This window comes from Brienomyrus brachyistius, chromosome 5, assembly GCF_023856365.1.
Source record: "Brienomyrus brachyistius isolate T26 chromosome 5, BBRACH_0.4, whole genome shotgun sequence".
NCBI lineage: Eukaryota > Metazoa > Chordata > Actinopteri > Osteoglossiformes > Mormyridae > Brienomyrus > Brienomyrus brachyistius.
Genome location: NC_064537.1, coordinates 34811677 through 34832908, shown reverse-complemented (window position 1 = coordinate 34832908; position 21232 = coordinate 34811677). Strand labels below are relative to the sequence as shown.

The 21232-nt window shown below is 38.5% G+C and overlaps 1 protein-coding gene across 1 annotated transcript; it reads left to right on the top strand.

Moving 5' to 3' along the window:
• Window positions 1-6185: 6185 nt before the first annotated feature.
• On the top strand, window positions 6186-19744 carry LOC125741787 (G protein-activated inward rectifier potassium channel 1-like). Its single transcript, XM_049013132.1, has 3 exons — window positions 6186-7320; window positions 15985-16201; window positions 18652-19744. Exons 1-3 carry the CDS (start codon window positions 6655-6657, stop codon window positions 19272-19274), a joined length of 1506 nt encoding a protein of 501 aa, XP_048869089.1. The 5' UTR covers window positions 6186-6654; the 3' UTR covers window positions 19275-19744.
• The last annotated feature ends 1488 nt before the right edge of the window (window positions 19745-21232 follow it).

The window sequence follows — 21232 nt, the reverse complement described above, 5'->3', positions numbered from 1 at the left end:
TGGAAAATGGATGGATGTTAAAACAGAGACTATATGACTATAAAATGCAAATCACATTATATAACAGATAATCCATTAATGAATTTAATAGCAGACTGCATTAAATGAAGATGAAGACGCTCATGTTACATTTTAATAAAGTAATTCTGTAGCCACTGACAGAGATTTTTCATGTCAGTTTTCATTTTCCATTGAAGTTAATTTAAGAATGTAAGGTTTGTTAAACATATTTTGTAAACATTTATTAATAAACACTATCATAAATATGGTTTTGCAGTATGCATAGATACCAAGGCATACCTATAAATTCCATGTCTGCAGACAAAATGGTAACATGAGCATTTGCAGATTCTAGAGCATAAATACATCTTTCATAATGAAATTAGACAGCAACCAAATTATGCATAATGCCTGTAGTCATTTAACTTAGTTATTTATCAAATGATTATATTTTTAACTGCTCATCCAACGTGGGGTTAGGCAATATATTTAGAAGCACAAGGCATAAAACAGAGGACACCCTGCGTTTCATGTTTGTACATTTAAGGGAACATACACTCACACACACAGCAACACATGTACAATGGGATCAGTTCATTGAAACCACACGTTTTTGGGAATTATGCAAAAAACATACCCAAAGGAAGTCAAGGGGTGAACACACGATTTCAGCATATATAAGACTGGGCCAGGAGTGGGGACCTCAATTGATCACACTTATTTACTGTAATTTCACATGGATACCTACAAAAACAGTTCCAGACATATTGCTAAATTAATCAACTCAGTTGAAAACATGGTAATAATGGAAATAAATGCCTCTTTGTTCAATCAAAAATCTCGATAAGGCTGATAACAAGGCTGATTGTTTTGCGGTGAAGTAATATTTTGCAAGCGTCATGATATTTTATTTTTTAAATTAAGTAATTTCATTTTCAGAACCTATTGGAACGATTTCTTTGTAAAGTATACAGTGCCATATACAGTCTATGGTTGGACTATATCATCAACCTTAATAGTCATGTGTGACTATAATACCACTGCTCACACCTGTCATCCATCCATCCATCTTCCAACCTGCTTATCCTTCTGGGTTGCGGGAGCCTATCCCGGAAGCTACGGGCACAAGGCGGGGAACAACCCAGGACTGGGGTCCAGCCCATTGCAGCTCACACCTGTCACCCCCAGGGATTTTTAAGTCAGAAACTATTAGTGCAGAATGACTATGGATTTCTCCTTTCAAATACAGTGGAACCCACTTATAGTGATCACAGTTGTAGTGATAAGCAGCTTATATTGATCAAAAAGCTTGGGAGAGAAACAATCCTATACAAATACTGTTTAAACAATTTGCTTATAGTAAGCAAGAAGTCAGCTTACAGTGTTCACTTTGAGTTTACAAATATTGAGTCTTTATTTATTTATTTATTTATTTTGATAAGCCTACTTTGCCATGCGCTAACTGGTCTGCTTCTGGATAGCTACCGGAGGTATGACGGGAAAAATTAAGTAATTTTCTCTCAATGACAAATATAGACTCATCGATGCTTATGATAAACTGCGAAAAACTAGCCACCGAGATGCAACGGCGAAACGACTGTAGCAGGAGGAAAATATAAGGGGTGGGCGCCATTAATTTCATGGCTGCGAGTAGCCAATAGGAGAGGGACTCGGACTATAAGGGCTACGGGGTTACCCCGGGACGTACTCTATACGCACCCTTTTGGCGGCGGTGCGTTTAGCAAGCTGTGACAGGACGCCTAACGCTGGGAATAATACGGCTGGGTTTTCTCCCAGTGGTCCAGTGTGCTGTGGTGTGGCAATGATTGCTTTTTCATTTTACTTGGAACCTCCGCTCTGCCTACTGCTGCTGTTTAGTGTTGCTTGCGCTGTTTCGCGTTTTGATCGCCCCTTATTGGTTTTGTTGTTCTCTGTCCAGCCTGTAGCTGGTCTGGTAGCCGGCCGATTTCATCGGTGGGATCTTAGCCGAGGGACTGTGGCTGGGGGGAGTGAGTCAGCGTGTGTGCGTATGCCTGTCTGTTAGAGGGGTTGATTGGTTCCCCGCTTTTCAAAGCCTTGTGTGTTTTTCTTTTGTTGCTTAATTGTATTACGTTTATTTTTGTTTGGTATATTTTGTTTCATGTTTTAGACAGCCAGTATGCATTTTTATGCAATGTCATATTGCAATGTATATTATTTTGTTTGCTCTTTATTGGTTAATTCTGTCTGTTTGGAGTGCGGTGTTTTCTCTTTTGGGGTTTTCTGTGCTGATTACGCTATTAATTTGCAGTTATTTTTGATTCGTGTGACTGAGTAAATCCTTTGGTTTCTTCTGTACTGTCTTAAGCTCCAGTGCCAAATCTTAGACCAGCAAGAAGTGGCTGCTGGTATCTGGGCTGTACTTCAGGCCTATGGTGTTCTGGTTGACCAATCTTTTTATGGTTTTAGATTTAATAAAGTGTGTCTGGAACAACTTCTCCTTGCTCTTATAGTAAACGGACCAGTGTGTCTTGGTTCGGTGGTAGGGCGACTGGGTATACTTCCCGGGGTGGTGTAGTTGAGCTTGAATGGAGACCATTAGTACCGTTGTTTTTGGTACTATTCTGTAGCATCCCATTCCCCTCTCCACACTACAATAAAGCTATTTTTTGTGTACAATATTATACTGTATTGAAGCGCTGAACAGACCGAGGTAGTGCGGCGGTAGTGAATGAAAACAACGAGGCGGGCTGACACGAAGTTGGTCTTTGTTACTCCCTAAAGTGACGCCACAACAAGCAACAATATGAGGAAAGCCATGAATGACACAGAAACACGGGGAAGTTGCACTAAGGATGGTAAGACATATACACGGTGGGTAATAACACGATAGCTAAGACACGCAAGGGTCCGACAAGAACCGAGTACAACCACAGTTAAAGGCTAACACGACAACTGGATACACTGCACCCACGCTAAAGAATACAAACTGGCTTTATATATGCATTCGCGAGGCATGCCGAGATATGCAGATGCCGCCGGCGCTGCAGTATTGTACCGTACTTGAATTATGCATAGTTAAGTAATTTAACTTGTATAGTACTGTGAAAATTTGAAAAGTGTTTGAAACAGCTGTACTCTATTTTGAAAGGGTCAATAAAATTCTGTAAATAGTGGCACTGTCCGTTTTATTACCTTGTATTCATGTAATAAATATACAAATGTGACCCGTCGCCACGAAATGAGTCTTAGAACTGCACCCATAAGACTCATTTCGTGGGGATGGGTCACAAATGTCAATTCGATGGTAATCTGTCTGCAATATAAAGGGAAAATAAATGGTTATAATGATCATTATCGTGATCAATTTCACCCAGACAGATGTGATTACTGTAAGAAGATTCCACTGTATTTGGACACTGCCAGATATGTAACATGTCCATAGGTGATGCTGCAGAGGCAGACTACTGACATTACCTGAATGAGAACTCCTGCATCCATAGCTGAATGTCAGTTCATTTTGCTCCAACAGAATTTCTGATCACAACTGGTTAATGGCATACCTCTCAATCCATGCCTGCACACTAGGCCATTTTGTAACTAGGCTATGTAATAAAAGTGGAATCACTTTTACTATTTCTATAATCATTAACATTGCTTTTTATTTTATATTTATTTATGCTGCAATTCAATCTACTCTGACATCTTTGCCCCTGGGCAAAATAAAACTTCTGCAATGCTTTCAGGGAAATCTGGTCCATATCTACTCCTTTCATACTCTGACCAAACCCTGTGAAATGGGTTTCTGGATAAATGGGATTGTCATTAATCCACACGCTAGGCTCATGTATAATTCAGTAGCCAAAGGATTGTGCATGACCCCACCCCCCTTCTGCCTCTGCCTTGAAATTAGACATCTGAATGCATAATGCCAACATTTATTTCCTTCAGTAAGCCATCAGAGATGAAGCTGCCATTGATTACAGATGGTTTCGCTTCCTGAGCGACATCGTTGACCTTTAGGGCAGTGTGGAGCATTCTCGTAGAGGCCCACTCATTAGATGTGCCTTAGGGCCACTTTGAACACCTATAGAATAGAACACCTATAGAAGACTTCACTGAGCAGATCCGTTGTCCTGCAGGAAATTCCTTTGTAAAGGAGCGATTCTGAAAGGTGGGCTTTTTGAGTAGCATTGAGCAGTTCTAATTCTTTTATATTTGTCTGTTGCTTTCTGTTGTTGTTGTTCTTTGCAACCTGCTTTGTTTTTTCCTGTATCTGTGACATAACACAGTACCATCCCTTAGTGTATGAGATTGTACATATGCATTTTAAAATCTTACTCCCGTAAACAAACTAGAAACAATAATCCTTTTGAAATTACAGTGATCCAGCCCAAAATAATAGTTTCCAGGTGCAGGGTGTTTGGAGCACATCCCGGGGCATTAGAAGGTGCAAGGCAGGGGAACACCCACCCACTATGGGCAAGATACCACTTCTCCTGTTTGCATGTTTATGGGATGAGGAAACCGCTGCAATGCAGGGAAATAAGTAAAGTCCACACGTAGAGCAAGGATTAACCTAGTAAGATTAAATGAACCACATATAAATTAAGCATATCAAATCGTCTTATTTTACTGTATGAAAAAGAAATTACCACAAATAAAAATCAGTATAAAGCTGCTACTACTGTCTCACTACAATTTGTACAGCAAAATATGACCTCACATGGGAAACCAAGGAAAAGTAATTAACATTACAAAAGGATGAGCTTTGTTCTGTCTTCTGTAAAAAGAGAAGAATGTCTAACAATTTGTATTATTAAGTCAATCATGGCTGTGTCATGCATAACATACTGTTGAATTACATGGGGACAATTTATAAAAGTACAGAAAATAAATGGTTTAGTGCATGATATTTTTCTAAAAGGAAGTGGATATCCCTATTAATTAGAGGAACTAGCTAATTACGCCACACCTATTACTAACAAGGGTATTAGGCATTGAGCCAGCAACAAAAAGTTTTGGTACAAAGGATGGTCATATACAAGAGGTTAGCGACTTGGCACCATCACAAAATGCCATCTTTCCAGCAAGTGAGTTCTTGAAATGTATGCCCCATTTGAGCTGCTCTAGTCAACCGCAAGTGAAGCGATTGTGAAGTGAAAATGTCTGGGAGCGAGTGGTAGGCCACACAAATCCACAGAAAGGGACCTGATCACCCAACATCAATACCCACCCTAAATGGCAGCAAATCCTCGCAGCAATGTTCCAGCATCTAATGGAAAACCTTCCCAGAAGAGCTGAGGCCTCGGTAGCAGTAAAGAAAGGATCATCTTCATAATAAGATATTGAACAAGTTGCTGCCCACATACTTTTGGCCATATACAGGGTACTTCAACTTCAATTGTACACCAGATTTTCATAGAATGGCAGCCTAAGATTATTTAACCAAGCATAAGTCATATGAAGTGGATGTCTGCATTGTAATGAAAGATTATTTGTTTACATTCCAAAGTTTAGTTTAATTGAAATTATTACATATACTAAGTCCAGGTAATTTGAGTACCATTAGAGGGATACTGTATCAAATTATTAAGAAATAACACTGATCTTCCAGCAGCCTATCCCCCAGTCAGTGGGAAGGGTACAAAATATTCCAAATGTCTTTAAATTGTTGAAGTGAACCACTGGAACATCCGCCCGAATTCGAATGAAATGTGGCAGGGAAAGCATCTACAAATATTCTCCAGCAGGTGGCCCTAAAAATGCGGGGAAAGCGACTATATTCTTTCGCTATTTTCCATTCTTCGCTGAATTATGTTTTTCTGTATATTGTGTAGCCAATGTCGTTCCACATTCACAAAATTTATTTTTGAGGTATCGCTATAATAGAAGCAAACACAGCAAAAGCTATTACGAAAGTTACCAAAATGCCTATTATAATCAATGCCACTAGTATATATATATACTATATATTCCTAAATCTAGCCCAATATCTAGCCGTGATTTTAGCACTCATCTCCTTACTACACGTAGTCATATGTGTGTGTGCGCTCATGTGTGTGTCACAACTTATATATCATTTAATTTTGTTTCGGTCCTTCCTGATTGGCTTAGATGAACACGGTAAAATGTGTAACCCTCCCATCTCCTCTCCTTTACTCACGGCTCACAGCCGCTTGCTAAGGAGCGCACATATCCCTTGGATTCTCGTGCAGCAGAGCAGGTCAGTGCAAGTAACTGCATCTACAGACGGAGGACGAGCATCCCGTTATATGGGTCCTGCTTAGTTCCCGGACAGGGGACGGGTGGCCCGCAATTTCACCACCCTCTATATTAAATGCTGTTCGTTTTTAATTACTACTGAAATTCGTTCTCCAAATTATGTTCTGAACGACCACAAAACAGATCCTTTCCAAGTTAATAGAAAATAAGGAATTTTGCGGCTGATTATTTTACATAACTCATTCTTATTCAATCAGTACTCACCTGCCCATCGAGGTGATTAAGATGCTCGATTGCATCCACTGTTACCTAGTTTTTGCGATCTGAACGAAAAGCTCCCCATGGATTTTAAAATCAAATGGAACTTAAGTTTACTAATGTTTACTCACTAGAATCACCGACTGTTTCATAACAGGGACGTTTCTTTGTCCCAACAATACTTTCGCAACTATGTCCGTGCTACGGAGGAAATTTGGAGAGGACTATCAGGTTGTGAACACCAACACTGGAGCGATCTACTCAGCGCCAGCCAAAAAGAAGCGCCAACGCTTCGTGGAGAAGAACGGCCGCTGCAATGTTCAACACGGCAACCTGGGAGGGGAAACCAGCAGATACATATCAGACCTTTTCACTACGCTGGTGGATCTGAAGTGGCGTTGGAACTTGCTCATATTCATACTGACTTACACCATCGCCTGGCTGGTCATGGCTTCTATGTGGTGGGTCATCGCCTACATTAGAGGGGACCTTAATCACGGCCACGATCAATCGTATACTCCCTGTGTCGCCAATGTCTACAACTTTCCTTCCGCATTTCTATTCTTCATTGAGACGGAGGCCACCATCGGTTATGGCTCACGCTATATAACAGAGAAGTGCCCAGAAGGCATCATTCTCTTCCTGTTTCAGTCATTGTTAGGGTCTATCGTGGACGCTTTCCTCATAGGCTGCATGTTCATCAAGATGTCCCAGCCGAAGAAGCGCGCCGAGACTCTCATGTTCAGCCAGGACGCCGTCATCTCGCAACGCGACGGGAAACTCTGTCTCATGTTCAGAGTTGGCAACTTGAGAAACAGCCATATGGTGTCCGCACAAATTAGGTGCAAACTCATAAAGGTAAGAATATTATTTGTCGATCCGTTACAGTAAAGTACATCTCTTAATAACCACGTAGGCTGTTTTTCATGCAAGACCACTAATGTTGTTAGACTGTGACGTGGGGATGTATATCATATATTAATGCAAGTAACCGTTTTACAGGCAGGCATGCGAGTTCATGAAATTGTAATTCATAACCAATAAATAAAATAAATGGTTTTCTTTTATGGAAGTATTTTTTGCAAAACTTAAACGACAAATAGAAGCAACTTGCCGTCAGTTCGGAGTTGAATACATTTCTGTATACCAATTTATTACTATTATTATTATTTTTTATTATTATATCTTGATGAAGTAACTGCTTATCTAGTTACTGTCATCATGGTCTGTAAACCCTAAGCTATGAAGGTTATATCATGAAGAATGGTATACTCTGGATAAGCATATAGACCCATTTCTGTTCACTTTGATAATGATAGTAATGTGCACTTAGTGTTAAATAAAGCCCCCCCCCCCCCCCATACTCTTGTTTCATAAAAGTGATTTAACTTAATAATGCCTGTTAATCATCAGCTACGATGCATAATCTTAAAACTTGTGAAATGACAGAATATAAAAATGTAAACACCATGAGCAATTACATCTAAAGTGGCCATATACCAGTGTGAACATGGAGCTAAGCTTCAAGTCAGAATAAGGTTGTGTAGCAATGAGAGCTTCTCTTAATCACCTGAAAAGCAGATCTTGCTTCCAGATAATGTGAGCCTTAATAGAGACATATGGTAAACTCATCTTATAAAAACATATGTTACACAGTGGTTAATCACTTTGGTTGAAAACAGTTTCATTGTAAAATAATAATGGCATGGTATTGTAAAGTAAAAAGTCAACATAGGAAATGTTGCCAAAACATTTCATAGGTAAAAATAATGTCAACAGCCATGTATGTGGAGATCACCTTGTAAGTGATTGGAACAAATCATATGACTGGTACTAACCTTTTGTCTGGCCCTTATATCTCAAAGAAAACATCGATTGACTCTTGAGCTTCTTTCACTATTCGTAGCACCCTTTAATGTCTACTATGAATTATAGTGTAATACTGTTTATTTAAAACAGAATGCATCGCTACTGCATAGTGAAACTCTTGAACGTGGTGTGGGCCAGTGAAATTATGGTCGATCATCTTATTTCCATTTCACTCTGCAATAGAAAATTCAAAATAGACCAAAAAAAATGCAGAAAATGTTAAATTAATAAACCACACAGCAGATGAGCTCAGCTTGTTTTATTTGTTTCTGAGTGCATATCCATGTGATTTGCCCTCACAGAAAATATGTGTGTTGATCAGCACTGTCTATCATGCTGCTCCAAGGGACAGAGTGACACATCCAGCCTGTGATAGCAGAATACATTTAGGATGAAACCTGCCAAAGTAAATTGTTATTCATTCTGAAGTTGCAAAGGAATACCTTTTTGAAATCAATTTAAAATTTGGCAGCTACCCCACCGCTTGCTCTGCACTTTTTTTATCATCAAGGTTTGCCTGCCATGTATAGGACATATTCCACAAAAATACACTACTCTCCATTGCAGTATTGCAAGTCACCTAATGGTGGCGATGTTACTTCTCCCACATCTTTATGTCGCATGTCCCACTTTGTACTCTACTTTAATAATTTCCAAACTAGTTTCTAAAGGATATTAATCTTAGAAATTTAGAAAGTTAATTCAATTCAAAGATAAACTTCTTAGGGAAATCTAATTACAATCCTAAAGTATATTTGAAGAACTATTAAGTTTTATGCACTGGCTGATTGATGACACTGTATTGACTACAAGACCGAAAAACAAAACTGGAAAACTAAATATTTCATGAAATGTCCCTCGATTATGTGTTTTATAGCCAAAGCATCTGACCCCTCATGTTTAACAAAATGTAACCCAACTCTCAGCTGAAAGCCTAGAGCAAAGGGTAGAATGGATGATGTAAATGTTATTTAAATGAGAGCTGCTTCACTTTGTCAAGCATCATTTTATTTTCTCTGTCATTTGACACAGTTGACAAAATAAAAAAAAAAACTTTCCAAAAGTTAGCAATGCAATATTGAAAGAGGTCTTCTTCATGATGGTATATTTATAATGTATTATCTTATTACATTAATAACAATATGTGTTTTTGTTTGTATTAAAGAAAAGCTGACAGCTAGACAAAAAAGGAATTTTTGTACAATGTTTAAACACTTTTTTTTTGCTGTTTTTGCTGTCACTGGGTGTATTTTGATTTACTTGGCAATGAATCCAATACTTTATAAATAATATTTCACAAATGCCTCATTTGTTTATAAAGCAATTTGAAATTTCCTCACTGTACAGGAGACAGATTAGTACACAAACATTGCTTTTTTTTAATACGACAGACATTTTGGATCCAGGTTGCATCTGGTTCACAGATGGTCTGGACGCTGTTGTTTTAGCAGTTGTGCTGTCAGAACTGGAACATTATAAAAGACTCTTGACCACAGTGATTCACAACCAACAGCTTTGCTGGCCCTAAGTGGCATGTTAAAAGCAAATCATTAAATGTCAAACACCTGCCTCCCATCTTGCACTGATCATCATTGTGGCAAATGAAATGTCTGCCTCTGTTGTTTTTAAGGTAAGGATGAGTCGATATGTTACAGCAGCACAAAACATCAACTAATTACGAATTTGAAATGATATCTTATGTCATTGTGGTGGAGTCATAGTTTATTTTTTATAACGGAAGCTATTCTCGGTATAATCAGACTGTTTGTTTAGACAAATTAAGTATTGTGCAAAATAACATATTGTCTTTATAGGGGAAAATACAGAAGTGAAATTTGTTAATTGTTATGCTCAATATCCCTCTTACTAATTCAATCTAATGTACTCATTTAAAATGCTAATAGCTAATTGAATAATTCTTCTCATGAAGATGATTGCTTGTTGGCGATATATAACATTTATGGGGATTCTGTCGAAGAGTATGTCTTGGAGCAGTTTCAGTCTAATAAATTATTGTGGAAACAAAGAGATGAATCTGATACTGAAGAATAATATGCTGACCATGTATCTAATACTTTACATATTTTCAATTAAACCCAATTTTATGGGAACTGTAATCAGTATGTTTAATTATATACTCAGTTTCGCAACAGTTTGAAATGATATTATCCTCAATTACTGGATGCTATGAGTCACAAAAAGAAAGGCACAATTAAAATGTGATATGAAATAGTTATTGTTCCCAAATGAAATATACTCAACTTCATATACACCAAAAAAAACTTTTATTAGTTTGTGAATATTGGTCAAGTTAATATCCACTTCCTGCTTAGCCCTGACTTAATGTGAAATGTGATCACTGCAGGGTTTAGCTTGACTGTATGTACTAGAAAAACCTGGGACTATATTTTCATTAACAAATTAGCTGTTGTGCCTTTGGAATTTTGGATGGGTTTTAAGTGATAATTAGCCACGCACAGATCCCAGCTCTCACAGCATGATGCTATCTGCTGCACATTTTCTATGGAGCAACAAACTATTCTGCGGCAAATTTCTTTTGGGCGGTGATATGTCAGTCATTGCATATTGAGAGTGTGGCTGTTGTGCTGTAGTGAAATGAGTCCAAAACAGGCTCACTGGCAGCTGAGATGTGCTGCTTTGGTTTTACATCTGGTGAAGCAGTGATTATTGGAACCTGAGACATACCTGCAGGAACTACTTGCCTTCCTCTTTGCTTTCTCAGCAGTGACAGATGCAGGCTGCACCCAGTACCCCTGTAAATTAGATGAGACAGATGGTATATTGCTGTTTTGATACTAAAACATAAAATCTTTCAGTTCTCTTTTCCTGGTTCTTTGTGCTAGGTATACTGGAGGTATAGGCGTTCTGATTCAACAACAAACAAATTCATTTTTGTATAGCGCGTTATCACAACATTGCATTGTCTCAAAGCACTTTACAGCATCCCCACCCAAAGCCCCCAGTGAGTAAGCCATAGGCGACAGTGGCAAGGAAAAACTGCATAGAAGGAAGAAACCTTGGGAGGCACCAGACTCAAAGGAGGAGCCCATTCTCCTAGGGGTGCAATGTGATCAAATTTTTTAGTGTTTGTGAGAACTCTGGCTACTGCATTCTGTACCAGCTGAAGTTTATGTAAGTCTGCCATACTTTGATATCATAAAGTCTAGTGGGTGTGTTGGGATATATGACATGCTAATGGTTAGTATTTACTTTACATGATAGATTTTTGGCACATTCTTTGCATGAATTTAAAGTAATCTTGGGAGTGTAAAGGATATTCAGCTAACTTCAGTAAGCAGGATTTTCATTTCCCTGCCATGGAAAACACAAAAAAATCACACTGCCCAAATATCAGGAAACAGACTGGCATCGCCTGTGATCTTGCAGGCTTTAGTAGCATTGGCTGAATTTGAAGTACCTTCATGTTAAATGTACTGAGCCATATTCATCATCATAATGCACATAATTTAATAAAGCAATACACATACATGCAGACATGAAATAAAATATTAATACAATGGCGCAGGAGAGAATTTGATACTGAACGGGATATGACTTCATCATTCAAATATAAAGGTCTATTGGGGGGATGAATGAATCCAATTGAATTCTTCTATTAAAAGCGTGAAGCTTTTACTGTAGCTGTCTACATATAACTTATTATCCTATGTTAGACTCATTCTTTCTTTCTGCACAACTAAATTTCCTCTTTAGAGTGCAGCATAACTCCTACCTTAGAGGAATATTTAAAATTCTCATATATTATTCCCATGTGTTAATGCTAATGCCATGCTGCTGTGCTGTGGTCACATGATGCGGCGTCTCCAGTTTACGTTGGCTTTCGGTGTTTAGTTTCCTGTGCTCTTTGTCTATATAGATGCCCAGCAGTCTCCTCTGCAGGACTTCCATCTGCCCTGCTCATACAACAGCGGGTCAGTATTAGCCAAGTGTCAGGAGACAACGCTTTCCAGTTCATCAGCTTTGAGGAAAGAGGAGTCCCAATCTGCTTAATTTGCAAAGCTAGTCTTTGGTTGGACTTTTAAAAACAGAACATAACAGCAATTATCGATACACACACACACAATCACACACGCACATGTAGGGTATACCTACACGCACATACACACACATACACACTCAAGAAATGAATGTAAATTAATTAATATAACTAATATAATACATCAGTGTTCACAGGTTTGTTTTTATTTCAGCCATTTTTTCACCTGAGAGTTAAAGACCCTGACATTTGGTAACAGTTTTATTGCTGATGGTAACTTATTCCAAACCTGAGGTCCTCTAAATGAGAATGAGGTTTGACCAAATGATGTTTTGTATTTTGCTGGTTTACAGTCTCCATTAGCTGCTCCTCTTGTTGGGGCTCCTGTGCTGCTGGCTTTTACAATCATTCTGCTCACCAACTCTGGGACAAGGCCACTGAGGCATTTAAATGTCAGTTTTATAAAAAAGAAGTGTATAAAATTGTCAAAACTTAGGAGATTGTACTTCTCCTATATTTTACAGCGGTGCCATTTCATCGGTTTTTGGTCCAAGATTTTAGGGCTTGTTTGTACAGACACATCACAAGTTTTAAAGCAGATTGAGTTGAAGTGAGACAGAATCATGGCATGCAGGTACAACTGGGCAGCTTTTACAGGTACTGTAAATATAGTCTTATCAGATGGAAGCAGCTGAGGTTGGTCTTAATGGTTCAGGCCACTTTCCTGATGTGAGACTCAAATTTAAGATGAAATCCAAAACAACACCCAGATATTTCAACTCATACACTTTTTCAATTTCTCTGTGGTCAATAACATCAATAAAATTATTACAGATTGTACGTCTGATTGTAAAACATATGGATACAGTTTTCATCAAAAAATATTCTTAAACCACTGAGACACTCCCACCATCTATGTGTTCAGTAACTCTGCAGCCTGTTGAGGAGTCCTTGCAGTAACATAAATGATGGCATTGTCTGCATACATTTGGCACTGAACACCTTTACAACTGTCGGGTAAGTCATTTATGTATAAACAAAGCAGCAATGGTCCTAAGATGGAACCTTGTGGAACTCCCATTGTGCAGTTTTGAAAGCTTGATATAATTCCATTGACTTTGAAACACTGTTCTCTGTCTTTTAGGTATGACCTGAAGCAGTTTATAGTTGGGTTTATGTAAGAGCATCTCATGATTCACTGTGTCAAAGGCTTTTTTCAGATCTGAAAAAACTGCTCCAACTACATTACCACCGTCTAAAGATCTTTTAATATTTTCGGTGAGGTAGGAGGTAGCCAGTTCTGTTGAATATCCTGAGCAAAACCCAAACTGTCCTGGACAAAGGAGCTGATTTTTATCCAGGAAGCCAAAAAGTTGCTCCGCTGCTGATTTTTCAATAACTTTGGATGTGGCCGGTAAGATAGGGATTGGTCTGTAGTTACTAACTTGGTCAGAGTCTCCAGATTTCAGGATTGGAGTAATTAGTCCTTTTTTGAGGTTGTCAGGAAATTCCCCTCTTGCAAAAGTTTATTAGATGGGTTATAGGGTTTGCTAGAGCAGTGTGTGTCTTTATAAGTTCTGTATCCATTCCAAATATGTATTTAGCTTTTGAATTTTTCAGTTGGTTAATTATGTACTGGGTTTTACATGCGTCAATATTATTAAGAATAAAAGGAACAGTTGTCTCTGTAACTGGGATCTCTGTCTGGTCTGTCAGTTTGAAATTAGGTTTAATAAAGTAGTCATTGAAAGCATTTGCCATTGTCGACAATGAAATGTTGCATTAAGGTTCCTTAAGGTACTTTGTAGATGAATTGGCGTAATATATATATATATATTGATTAACCCGTACTAGGTTTACAAAAGGGTGGAAAATTTCTGGAAATTTTACGTGAAAAGTTAAGCTGGGGAATTTTGGAAATATTCAGCTCGACATCAGATAGGCACATGCAAACGTTTATGAATTAATACTGCAAAAATATGAAGCACATGACTTCCTAATGAATAGAGTGCTGCGTTTTGTTGTAATTTATAGGTTATAACAGGTGTTTTGTCTATAATAAATGAGCTGAGTCGGGCCGTTGGAACTTGCATGAGCTGTCAGATACGGCATGGAAAGCAAATTGTATGAATAATACAATATAGAAAATGTCGTAGAAGCAGTACGTTTTGATGCAGACGCTTATTTTGGGGTTATTTAACACACACAATTACTCACAAGCACTTGGTTACACAACGTTATCAAGATTACTGTCTTAAAGTTCAGCGTCTTGCGATTCTCATGGCATGTGCATAATTTCTATGTGTCAAAGGGTTTATGAGTTATTGTTTTTAAATTCAATCAACGCATTGTGCAGTAATTGGGCCCCAAAGGCTAAATTGTCAATGAAATGGTATTAGCTAGCTTACATTTAGCATTTCTGATTTACTGGCTAGTTAGCTACTGTGCAAACAGATTTTACTTTAATATTTGCTAATTAACCTTTAATAATATAGATCAAATATATTTAACCCAGTAATGCCATCAAAACGTGACTGCATGTTGCCCTGGGCTCAAATGCAGTAGTGTGGCTTCAATAGTCCTGCTATAGTGTGCAGGATTCTTAAAATGATCTTTGCATGTGATAGAGGAATGCACAGTGCAGGGTAGAAATTCAACTAAATTTACATTACATCTGGTTGTTTTAAAAAACTGAAAGCTGAAGATCATCAAGAGCAATTTATTTTTCCTGTTGTACAAATCAAATATGTAACGCTTCAGGGTCATGCAAATGTTCCCTGATCTGCTACTGCAAATCCCTCTGAAGATGCGAGGAACTGATCGCTCTGCACATACCCTGTATATCCAGTCCACAGATGGTGCACTGACTCACATGTAGCTCCACCCTGGCACTCACAGAGTGTGAGGTGAGATATTTCACAGGAAGGAGTCTGTACTGATATCTTCCCGGCCGTAGCATCAGTGTGGAATGATTTTCCAAATGAGACAGATTTGTAGTGCACAGTAAGATGAGACACTGGTGGGAGGGGAAAACCTATAGAAGGATTTCAAAAACACTCAGATGTGTAATATATATCCACGTGGCAATATGTTGCTTTTCATATGCTGTGCTCCTGAGCGCCTTTTCTGAATATGTCTTCATAAGAAAGGGAATTGTCTTTTCATCCATCTAGTGTCCAGGGTCTATCCCGGAAGCTACCGGCACAAAGTGGGGAATAACTGTGGGTGGGGGCCAACCCATTGCAGGGCACACACACCATTCACACCTACAGATAATTTTTTTTACACAAAGTTACCTTAGGTTGTTTTTAGACTGTGGGGGAAAATCCAGAGGAAACCCCACGAAGACATGGGGAACAGCACAAACCACTGCGCCACCATGACACCCACATGATTCACTGCTCATTTTCTCTGGAAACACTTCACCATTGTGCCATGTGGATACTGTCAAACATAGCAGGTGTTAATATGCAGTACATAATAGGACAAATATACCTGGTCCTGTTTGTATGACCTGGTCCTGTTTGTGTTAACTCAATGCTATAACTTGGATATTTAGAAAGATTTCTCATTTGTAGCCACCAAGGGAATGAAACCATCACTGGTAAAGCATTGATCTGTTATATGTTTCTCAGTCTAGACAAACTCCAGAAGGTGAGTTCCTCCCCTTGGACCAGTGTGAGCTGGACGTGGGCTTTGGGACTGGCGCAGACCAACTCTTCCTGGTGTCCCCACTCACAATCTGCCATGAGATCAACCCCAAAAGCCCCTTCTTTGACCTTTCACAGCGCTCCCTCATGAGTGAACAATTTGAGATCGTCGTCATCCTCGAAGGCATTGTGGAGACCACTGGTGAGTGTGTGTGTCGGGGGGAGAGATCCCCTTATCCCCTTCCCCATGTTTGACTCCCTCCTATATTCACCTTTTCTGCTCTTCCCCATTGCAAATAGAAGAAAAAAAACAATCGTAATATTGATTGTTAATATAATAATGCTATGATTTGTTATCAGTTGCCCCCTAGGATGAATATCGTTTATCTTGATAACTATAATAATATATAATTATGTTGCTTCATCAATAAGTAGTTGATCATTGGTTATTAACAGTTTATTTAATAGGAATATTGTTTCAAATTCAATTATAGGTTTTAATATGAATTTCAGGATAATTGTTATATAAAACAACCTGGGACTATGTAGAAAAAATGTTCAAAAATGTATTACAACATATATATATATATATATATATATATATATATATATATATATATATATTACCATTTCACACACTTTTACACGCACATACACACTTTCTAGCTAATCAGCTTAGATATGACTGTAGTCCTCATGTTTTTAGTAATGAGTATGCACAGAAAGTATGTGCCATACCTTTCATACATCAGCCTCATTATCAAAAGAGTACCTCCAGTAGGAAACTTCTTAATTCAACAATTGACAGCCACTGTCAACATAGATGACAAATACATGGAGACTAAGCCAGTGGTATAGATCAAACAACTGGGAGACGTCACCATTAACAGTAATGCAAAGGCATCTTGCTAAAAAGGGGCCAAATACTCACCAGTGGCTGTTAACTCAAGTCTAAGGGTGAAAATGCTAGTGAAAGACCAGTGGATTGACTGGGAAGTGAGGCTTGAAGGTTCTTCCTGAGGTCTTAAGGACATGCACAGCTTATGCTGTGAGAATGTTGTTATCATTTCTGTATCTTTCCATCCTGTCTACTTTTAAAACAGAAATAAAGCTATGTATAAGATCAGAATAAAGAGTACTGTGAAAATAATAGTCCAGTGAAAATAGGGAATCGTGCAAATACAAAACAAAACCTTGATAACGAATATATTACACGCAAATCAAAATTGCTGCATATTCTTTACTTGGATACTTTTCAAGGTCTGTTCCGAAGCTATCAAAGTGTCTGAACACTGCATTTTACGGTTGGGTGAAGCCTTGCCTTGTTTTTAATCCCCCATTGACAGAATACCCTGATGAGAGATGACAGCTGCCAGATGAGTGGAAAATGAAAGCCATCATTAACAACAAAATCTAATCCTTCTCCCAGAAAAGTAACAGCTGTAACATGCAATAAACAATCACACTTCAAAGAGAAATGAAGAAAAAAAAAATACTTTATTCTTACTGATGTAAAAACAAAAATTGCGATTAGTTGCGATTGCGATTCATAAGCCTCAGTTCCAAACGTAACTGACCGTGGTTAGGGCTGGGAAATATAATCAATATATCAACTTATAGTCATATCAAATTTAAATGGTATGCAAAATGAAAAACTTCAATAATCTGTCTATAAGGAACATCACATGACAGCATATATCAGCCTATCAACTAGAAATTAACACAATTCCAACCAATCACATGGAAGTCTTTTAAGAATGGACAACTTGTACCCAAAAAATGTTCAGTAAGGCTGATTGAGTTAGCGGAGCACCCCACATGCTACTATTTTGGTAATATCCTGGAAGAGAGAAACGATCCCTCAGAGGGATCTTCGAGTGTCGGTGAAGTATTGGGGAATTACAAGGTAAAAAGACAAGGGTGGTGTGGAGGTACTTTTTGCAGTTTGAAGTCTGATATACAACACTGGATGTTGCCATCCAGTGAAACATACAGAATGCAATCATAAACACCAACAATTAGTGTTTCCACTTTCAATCTGAAGAACTACTGTATGATACAAATCATGTCCAGTGTTGATTAAAAATGGAACACCGAATTTTATTTTTCAGTACTGGGTGGGTGACAACTTTCCAGAAACGTCAAACCCGTTCCCTATAACAAGCCGTGAGGCAGTCAAAGAAAAAACCCAGCAACAATCCTCACTGTTGCTGTTTTCTAGTGTTACGCTCTTTTCTAGTGTTACGCTCTTTTCCAGTGTTACGCCCTTTTCTAGTGTTACGCTCTTTTCCAGTGTTACGCCCTTTTCTAGTGTTACGCTCTTTTCTAGTGTTACGCCCTTTTCTAGAGTTACACTCTTTTCCAGTGTTACGCTCTGTTACGCCCTTTTCTAGTGTTACACCCTTGTCTCCTTCATGTTCTGATTCTAAGGCCAATTCTAAAGGAATTTTAAGCAAAAATGGAGCCTTTGAGTAAAGTAATAAAGACTTTATCAGTATTGACTGATGGGAAAAAATATTTTGCCATATGTTCCAGCCTTAGTGGCACCTTTTAACTAGGTTTTTGTCCTCTTAGAATACTGGTGTATGTAGAGCTGTGATGAAATTATACAAAACTCTGAATGTCTTTTTTTGTGCTGTCTTCCTGCGTCAGGTATGACGTGCCAGGCTAGGACATCATACACCGAGGACGAGGTTCTATGGGGCCACCGCTTCCTTCCCGTTATGTCGCTAGAGGAAGGCTTCTTTCGTGTGGACTACTCCCAGTTCCACAGCACCTTCGAGGTGCCCACGCCATCGTACAGCGTCAAGGAGACTGAAGAAAAGGCGTCGCTGCATTCGCCTGCGCCAACACCAACTCTCAGTGATGGTCGGGTTCAGAGGGAGCGTGTCTTCTCACTGGACTGCATCAATACCATCAAGGAGCGGGTCAGGGCTGGCCAATCCAAGAAGCTACACCGGTTGAGCTCCGGAAAAGAGGACCCACAGTGCCAGGCACATGGGACGAGCTCCCACCAATCAGAGAAGGCCTGCAGCACCGGCGACCTGCCCCTCCAGCTGCAACGTATCTGCTCTGTGCCAGGCCAGGGAGAGGCAGAGCAACAGCAGCAGCTCAAGGCTTTCAGTATACACTCTAGAGCTACAACTCAGTCCACAGGGGACCTGCAGAAGCCTGGGCTTCCCACTGCCCTCCTGCCCACTCCTGTCCTCTTGGCAGGAGGTCGCACTGAGGACAACTTGCCAGCAAAGCTGCGCAAAATGAACGCCGATCGCTGACTTCTCACAATACATACATATAAAAAGATAAATGAAAGCATGACGCGTTTAGCTCAATGGGAACTACTGTGATTTTGGCTCCACTGTTTGTATTCGCCATATAAAGCAATCCAAGCGCACATATTGTTAGCTCAGCATAGGGGGCCATGAGGAATGCTCCCCAACGCCTATATAGTGCTATTCAGGATTTTAGATAAATGATTGAATAAACAGACTTTTAAAGAAATATTTAATAGAAAAATAAACTTTTCTAAAATAACTGTGTACTTGTAAGTCATTTACATCCAGTTTAGATCCCAGTTTAGATACAGAGACTATTAGTTTTCTTCTTTCTCAAGGTCTCTTTTGAAAATAATATTCTCCTAGATATACTGTACTCTAACCCTACAGTCACACAACATCTATGTCAATAGAGCCGTTGTTCTGAAAGTTTCTATTGTATCCCATAAATTTTAATTTTGCTGTATAGTATAGAGGGAGTGGACATTGGTGTCAAATTTTATGTTAAAACTAAAGAATCTTAAAATAAATAAAGTGCCATTTTGATTTTGTCTAACAAGATTTCCAGTTTACTTGAGGGGATTTTTCATTGGGGGTATATTTCATATCTGATATTGATTCAACAAAAACAATTTATCATTATCTTTTTTGAAGCATAACACTGCTCTCCTTCATATTTAAGCATATAACTGTGGCAAAACATATATTTTACTAGAAAGTCACTTCTGAGGTACAGACTCACAGCTCCTTAAAGCCCTTGCATGACTATTTATATAATTCTGCATAATACTCTTAGCATTGAATTAATGCTGTTTAATTGCTGCGTTCTTATGCTTTCAAGTTACATAAAAAGAAACTAAATTAATTTGTTATAGTAATATATTTAAAATACCATATGAATATATTTATTTATACAATAACCCTAGTAATGGAAGAATGTATATTTGTTTTTAAATATTGCTTTGAGAACTTCAATATTTAATGTTTGTATTGTATTCCAACACATTTGCTTATTATAAATAGCAAACCTGACCTCCATATTACTGTTTCAAAGAAAGATTGATTGGAACTGTTCTGTTTAGGTAATTGAAAAATGGTGAATTTTATGAGAATTTTACAGCAAAAGAATATATATTTTTTCCTGTCAAAAAGATATGCATTCTTAAAAGCTTGCTGGCTTATTAATAAAGAGAGTTATGAGTCACAGATGTAGTTAAAATAAAACAATGTAATGTTAATATAGGTTATTATGATTTGTTATGCAGTATATGTATCATGCAATACTATACTGCATACCTATATAGAATTCATATTCATGACATGCAAATAATTAGGGATTCATAAATATACTGCATTACTAGTTGTTACTGTTGTCAACAACATCATTTTTTTGTGATACAGCTATTCCACATGAAGGCATTTCAGCAGAAACATAGGAAGCATATGGGTAGCAGGTACCTGCAGAGAATAGACATTAATACTGCAAATCAGACCCTGTCCTGATCCCAGGCAGATACATCTACAAGACTGACACTATCCAGGATAGCCACAGATTTCTGCCAGCTGTTTTGCCAGCCCAAAATGTACTATAATTAACAAAAAAATAATTGCAGACATTCAGTGCCAGTTGAAGCCAATAAGTTATCTAGCTAAGCAAGAAATCCTGCTTCATGATACAGGCCCAGACTTCAGGGTGAAGTCTGTATCCAGAGACTTTAAGTAATCGTAGGTAACAGGCGCAAGCAATCAAGGACAGCCTATTAGTAGTCTGGTGAGGCTGATCATTGGTGATTCCCTGCAGTAGGATCTGCAGTTTGAGAAGGCGTGAGAGTGAGAGTCTTGTTGCATTGTAATATGCTGGGTCGGATCATGGTCCAGTGAGGCACCTGGCATGGCCACCTGGGGGGAAAGGGGAGCTGGGGGGTACATACAGGCACAGTGCACATAAAATGTAAAGG

Bases quoted from the DNA above. Each gene is read 5' to 3' on its own strand.
- LOC125741787 (XM_049013132.1), top strand. From the start codon at position 6,655: ATGTCCGTGCTACGGAGGAAATTTGGAGAGGACTATCAGGTTGTGAAC. The intron at 7,321-15,984 runs GTAAGAATATTA...TATGTTTCTCAG, and splicing joins TTAGGTGCAAACTCATAAAG to TCTAGACAAACTCCAGAAGG. The intron at 16,202-18,651 runs GTGAGTGTGTGT...TTCCTGCGTCAG, and splicing joins AGGCATTGTGGAGACCACTG to GTATGACGTGCCAGGCTAGG.